The sequence below is a fragment of the Microtus ochrogaster genome, chromosome 5 (genome assembly GCF_000317375.1).
Source record: "Microtus ochrogaster isolate Prairie Vole_2 chromosome 5, MicOch1.0, whole genome shotgun sequence".
NCBI lineage: Eukaryota > Metazoa > Chordata > Mammalia > Rodentia > Cricetidae > Microtus > Microtus ochrogaster.
This window is the reverse complement of record NC_022012.1, coordinates 9,928,831-9,935,636: the sequence shown is the minus strand read 5'-3', so window position 1 is coordinate 9,935,636 and position 6,806 is coordinate 9,928,831. Positions and strand designations below refer to the sequence as shown.

The 6,806-nt window shown below is 43.1% G+C and overlaps 1 protein-coding gene across 1 annotated transcript in view; it reads left to right on the top strand.

Annotated features, from left to right (window-relative positions):
- The window catches only part of C5H11orf54 (chromosome 5 C11orf54 homolog), a 25,858-nt gene that overhangs the window by 3,391 nt on the left and 15,661 nt on the right, over positions 1 to 6,806 (top strand). The window contains exon 2 of the mRNA XM_005346820.3: positions 2,228 to 2,376. Within this exon, the coding sequence (XP_005346877.1) occupies positions 2,322 to 2,376 (55 nt within the window). The 5' untranslated portion in view covers positions 2,228 to 2,321. The remainder of the gene's footprint in view (positions 1 to 2,227; positions 2,377 to 6,806) is intronic.

The following is a 6,806-nucleotide window of genomic DNA, read 5'->3' as shown; positions in this document are numbered from 1 at the left end:
AGGAAGGTTGGATAGGGGAGCAGGGAAGCACATATCTTAATTAAGGGAGCCATCGTAGGGTTGGGAAGAGACTTGGACCTAGAGGGGCTTCCAGGTGCAGTTTGGATTTCTGCTTCATAACTTGTACCAGTTATGAATTGTTACCGTAGCTGTGGAACGATGTACCAAACTACCTCACTTGCCTTCCTTTTACTTCCTGATCCCTAAACATTTTGCCTGTAGTCTGGAATTTGTAGAATTGACTATCTGTGGACTCCCAACCATGGCAATCTACCAGGATTAAGTTCTAATGGGACATTAAAAACACGTTATTAGGCCAGGTGACGGTGGTGGTGGCACACACCTTTATTCCTAGCACTCCAGAGGCAGAGTCAGGCCGGCCTCTGAGTTCGAGGCCAGCCTGATGCACAGAACAAGTTCCAAGACAGCAAGGGTTACACAGAGAAACACTGTCTTGAAAAAAATAAAACAAAACAAACCCCCTACCTTATCCAGTGGGTGGCCAGGAGTGGCAAGCATACCTTGGCCCTGCTCATGCTTTACTAGCCTGTGAGTTTCCAAACACAGTTCGGATGTTAAGTTGTTGGCCTAGAGACAGAGCTGTTATAGGGAGCTTGCCTAGCATGCATGGTCCTGAGTTCAATCCCTGGCACCATCAAAAACAAACAAACAAAACAAAAAATCAAAACAAGACAGAAAACACAAGCCACCTGTATGTGTAGTTTTTGATATGCATAGATCTATATGAATACGGGGTTCTGTGTGACTGACTGTACAATTTGCACAGCTGTGAAGCCAGACATGTGCTTGAATCTTGCCAGTCTGGTATATCATAAATGCTTACTGGTGAACTAATAAAGCACCCATTGTGTGCAAGATACTTGGAAGAGAGAAGAAATCCAGTCTGGGAGGAAGATGAAGCTTAAGTGTGACCAGTTCTAGTAGGTGCTGCAGGGTCACTCTAAACACTTACTTCCTTTTGTCGGATGAAGGGACCACTTCTTCGCTGCTGATTCAGCTTGGGATTGGAGTGCACACTGGATTCATGGGGCTGCTTTTGAGTTCACAGTCCTCTCTATGTAGCCCTGACTGTCCTTTGCATATTTGTGTCTGTTTACTGTGAAGTGCTCTTGCTGTGCATTCTTGGAAATATAAGATTATATTGGTTAGGTTATTTGTAAACTAAAGTAAAAATTTGACTTTCAGAATCTAATCATTCTATAGGTTTCCATTTCAATTGGTAACTAAAATTGTCTCTTATTAAAATGATATGGAATAATTCAAATGTAAAAAGAAATGAAATTTGACAGCATATCCTATAATAATTTTGTAGCTTCAAGGGAAAAAATAAACGAACTCCTGTTTGTTGATACTGAGATCTACTTTAGAATAAAATTTATTCTCCATTTAGAAATACTAATAAGGGTAGTCAGACCAACAAGCTGGCGGGTGGGTAAAGGAACTTACCATCAGGACTGACTGTCCGACTTCAGTCCCCAGCATCCACGTGCTGGAGAGGGAACCAAGTCCTATAAGTTGTCCTGTGGTGTCCACAGGTGTACTGTGGTGTGCACGTACACACACACATACACACACACACACACAAATAAACAAGTGTAATATTAAAACAACTTAGGTCTAAGACAACTAACTTGTAGTTTAAACGTCAAATAAGAGAGTAGGAAACATGATCTATTGTGTGTTCTATACAGATATAACAGTGTAGACTCCTGTAAACTGTATGTACATACGCACATGCACACATACAGTAAACCATTTGTTTATAATCCTTCTACATATCTTTAGTTTCAAGACCATGTTCTTAGACCCTGCATTAGAAAAGCCCAGGTTTGAGCTGAGTATAGCACTCGGGGGGAGAGCGTTTTCCTGGTATGCCTGAGGCCCTGCTTCCATCTCAGTACTGAACACAGAAACGAAAGAGAACAGATTCAAGTAGTTGGGTTGGGATACAGCACTTAGCTGAGACTCTGGGTTCTACATAAAACACCGCCAGGAAGGAAGAAGGGAGGGAAGAAAATAGAAAAACTAAAAGGAAGAAGAGGGAAAGGACAGTAGAAAAGAGGCCCCCTGTTCCTGCTCACATGGAATGGGCACGACGGTGTTTGGGGCTCTGAGGGGAGCTTGGGGCACTTTGCCCTCCTTACGTAAGTGAACCTCGCTGGCCTTTGCCTTCATCTAGTAATTGAACTCTGCTACTCGTTTCCAGAACCCCGGGGACTCTTCCTGCTGCTGCCCTGTGCACTCTTGTGATAGTTAACAATAGCTGCTGTGTTTGAGCGACCTTGCTGAGAAGAAAGGAAATGGCTTGTACTGAGTTTTCTTTTCATGTGCCAAGTCTGGAGGAGCTTGCTGAAGGTAAAAATGATGTTAACCTTGGGATTTTAAGGACTGTTTTGGACAGAACCAAAAGATCCCTGATATATATATATATATATATATATATGTAGCTAATTACCTATCTGTATCTTAGTAAAATGGTACTTTTGATACAGAAATTTTCATTTTAGTATCTGTTCAGTATTCATTTCTTTAAAAGTTCCAAATTCTGTCTCTCAAAAATTAAAAGAAACTTTTGTAAGTTTTTATGCTGTGTTATTTGTAAGCATTTATACTTTCTAGCACATCTTGATCTTAAAATAGAAGTTGTTTAATTTCAAGAGCCTTAGCAGCACATAAAACTGCACATAGGGGCTGGAGAGATGGCTCAGAGGGTAAGAGCACTGGCTGCTCTTTCAGAGGTCCTGAATTCAATTCCCAGCAACTACATGGTGGCTCACACCATCTGTAATGAGGCATGGTGCCTTCCATGCCAGTAGTACATTGTATGCTTAATAAATAAATACATCTTTTTAAAAAATGCACATAGTACCTTAAAGGCCAGTCCTCTCTGCATATTAACATGTATGCATGGAGTTTTAAATTTTTTGAAAGATAATTATACATAAATTTAAAATTCATTTTGTTCCCAACCCTAGTGCTAGTTCCTTTTCTGTTTATTCTCCTAGAAGTAATCATCATATCACATTTATAGCGATCCTGTGGCTATCTACTTTGTGCAGTGAAAATTAGCAGAGGGGCCGTACAATGGTGGCACACACCTTTAATCCCAGCACCTGGGACACAGAGGCAGGCAGATCTCTGTGAGTTTGAGGCCAGCCTGGTCTACAAGAGCTAGCTCCAGGACAGGCTCCAAAGCTACAGAGAAACCCTGTCTCGAAAAACAACAACAACAACAAAAAGATAGCAGAGAGTGGTGCAATACTAACAATATTCTTTAAATATATCATCTGGGCCTGGAGAGATGGATCAGAGGGTAAAAGCACTGGCTGCTCTCCCAGAGGTTCTGAGTTCAATTCCCAGCAACCACATGGTGGCTCATAACCATCTGTAGTGAGATCTGGTGCCCTCTTCTGGCATGCAGGCATACATGCAGGTAGAACAGTGTATACATAATAAATAAATATTTAAAAAAATAAAAAAAATAAATGTATCATCTGCTAAGGTTAAGAGCACTGGCTCACTATTGTCTATAATCGCCAGTTCTGTGGGATTCAGTGCCCTCTGCTGGCCTTCTTCAGCCGCAGACACAGAGATGGTACACACACATACACAAGCAGGCAAAGCACTCCTACAATAAAAATAAATAAACCATGAAAACAAAATATATGGTCTACTATTGAGTATTGCTCATAGTCCCGAATATACTTCACCTGCCTCCTGATTCACAGGTTAATTCACTTCCTTAAATTAGCCTATGGCTGTTTCTTATGCTTTATCTTGTTCCAAGAAGAATTTAAGGAAGTTCCTCCAATATAAACTAGAGAAGAAAAAAAGATGGATGAGTGCACAAAATGAAGCCTCAAACCTTTGGTGTTTCAGCATCTGCCCTTTCTCTGATGTGTTAGGTTCCGTTCCGTGGTAGCTTCTGTCTCTGTAACCCTTACTTCTCTTAGCATGCTGTCTGGTAGTTAGCATGTGTTCTTGAAGAGACTGAACCAAACATGTAACTGCTTTTTGCTTTTTTTATTGCTTTTTTCTGATAATATATTTTTGATCCTTAAAAATATATCGCTCATGGGATGGATGAGGTGGCTCAGTGGGTAAAGGCGTTTGCAGCTCAGTGTGACAGCCTGAATTCCACCCCTGGGACCAGCTCAGTGGAAGAAGAGAACCAGCTCCCACAGGTTGTCCTCTAATCCCTGCATGCACCTCAGCACACATGAGCGTGCTTGTTTGTGTGCATGCATGCGAGTGCATGTGCACATGTCCTATAAGTAAACAAAACACATGTGTTTCTGTTAAATAGACCTGCACTGGAGCGGTCCTCCTTCCTAGCCACCGAAGAACCTGTTCTGGTCCGCAAAACTGTAGCTGTTGTTTGGTTTGGTTTTATCTTTTCTTTCCTTCTTATTCCATGTCTGACTGCAACTGGCCCCTTCTTTTCTTGCTCTTTCATCCCTCTCGCTCCTAGATCTTCTATTTATTCTCTCTGCCTGCCAGCCACGCCTGTCCTTTCTCCTGCCCTGCTATTGGCCGTTCAGCTCTTTATTAGACTATCAGGGGTTTTAGACAGGCAGAGTTAAACAATGCAACATAAAAGAACGTGACACATCTTTGCATCATTAAAACAAATTTTCCACAGCATAAACAAACATAACTCATCTTAAAATAATATTCCACACACAGAACTCTCGCTCATTTAATTGGTATCAGAGTCTGACTTTCACAAGTATCATTCTTCACTGGTAAGGTGCTGTGGGATGCCAGTTATTAGACATACTTTTATAAATTATTATTAAAATATCTCGAGCAGAGTCAGGAAGATCTCTGAGTTTAAGGCCAGCCTGGTCTATGTAATGAGTTCCAGGACAGCCAGGGCTATGTAGTAAGACCCCTATCTCAAAAAAACAAGTAAAATAAAATAAAGTTCTAGAAGAAAAAAGCCCTGGAATGTTAAGACACTGTGCTTTTCTACACTGTATTATGGCATAATGCACCTACAATAAAGAATAGTGTTTGCAGAATGTGAGCACATGTTCTTAGGTATGGTGGTTTGAGTATGTATGGCCCCCATAGACTGCTGTGTTTGGATGCTTGGCACTATTAGGAGGTGTGGCCTTGCTGGAGGAAGTGTGTCACCATTGGGGCGGGCTTTGAGGTCTCAGAAGCTCAAGCCAGTTCTCAAGCCTGGTGCCTGCGGATTCATATGTAGAACTCTCAGCTCCTTCTCCAGCACCATGTCTATCTGCACGCTGCCATTAAATGTTTTATAAGAGTTGCTGTGGTCATGGTGTCTCTTCACAGAAACAAAACCCTAACTACATAACTGCCATTCAAGTCGAAATCTATATTTGGCACCCTAATGGGCACCCTCACGGACCTTCCGGTCAGCCCTTCTGCCCAGAGGTGACTGTTGTTCATCACCCTTGAAGCCTGCGTTTGAAACAAACTGAAGTCATGCAGTCTCTACTCTTGTCTGGCTTCTTTGGCTTGAGGTCTTGTGTGTTGTTTTTATCTGTGGCACAGTGGCAGTACCTGATCCATTGCTGCCTCAGCTGCCCACTGTGCCTCCACAGCTGCCCATGCCTCCCTGCTGCTAGCGTGGCCCCCAGGCCCGAGGTAGCCTCTGCATCCCGCTGCTGCCTCTCAACCATCTCCACACTGGGAGGCAAATGTTGTTTTAACTAAGTCTCTATTTTTTTTTCCAATAAAGACTCAGGAGCCAGATGCTGGGGTGCAGACCTGCTCACTCAGAGGGGCACAGAAATCAGCCGGCTGACCTTCCTCCATCAGAAAGAGACTTTTCTCCTGGCCTGTCTGAAACAGAACTTCTCCAACCAGTTGTTTTTCCCTGCTACCTCCTGACTTCCCCTCACTCTCAGTGACTCCAGTCATCCGGTTGCTTGCTTTGCCTCTTGACCTATTGATGTGGGAGTGTCATATATCAATCTGTTGATTTCATTGGTTAAGTAATAAACAAACTGCTTGGGCTCATAGCTTAGAACATAGGTGGGTGGAGTAAACAGAACAGAATGCTGGGAGGAAGAGGAAGTGAGGTAAGACACCTCAGACAGAGACTCAACAGCTCTGCTCTCTGGAGCAGAGACGAAATGCTCCCCTCTCCCGGAGACGCGATTCAGCTCTGACCCAGGATGGACGTAGGCTAGAATCTTCCCGGTAAGACTGGTGCTCACAGATTATTAGAGATGGGTTGATCGGGATATCAGAATTAGCCAGTAAGGGCTAGAACTAAAGGGCCAAGCAGTGTTTAAATGAATACAATTTGTGTGTTGTTATTTCGGGGCATAAGCTAGCAGGCGGCCCGGGTGCTGAGGATGCAGCCCCACCGCCCCTATTACTACAACCTATGGTTTTCTTTAAATAATGCAATCTTGGGGTTCACAGTGTGATAAATACCCCCACAACACCTGTCTGTAACTCCACTAAATATGTCGCTTGAGATTTCATTAGATTTTTTTGAGGTTTCCTCCTTGAGGGAAGCTAGCCCTTGCCTTGTGCAGTCTGTTTCCTTTCTGCCATCTTAGTTTCTGCTCTGTGGCTGTGAAAAGACACCATGACAAGACATGAAAACCTGTCCTTCACATTACAAAAAAGAGGGGCAGACCCAGGGCTTGGTGAAGGCACCAAGGCAACTCCTACAAAGGAGAACATTTAACTGGGACTTGCTTACAGTTTTAGAGTTAGTCCATGATCTCCCTAAAGGGAAGCCAACAGGCATGGTGCTGGGGCAGTGGTGGAGAGCTTAAATCCTGATGCCCAGGCAT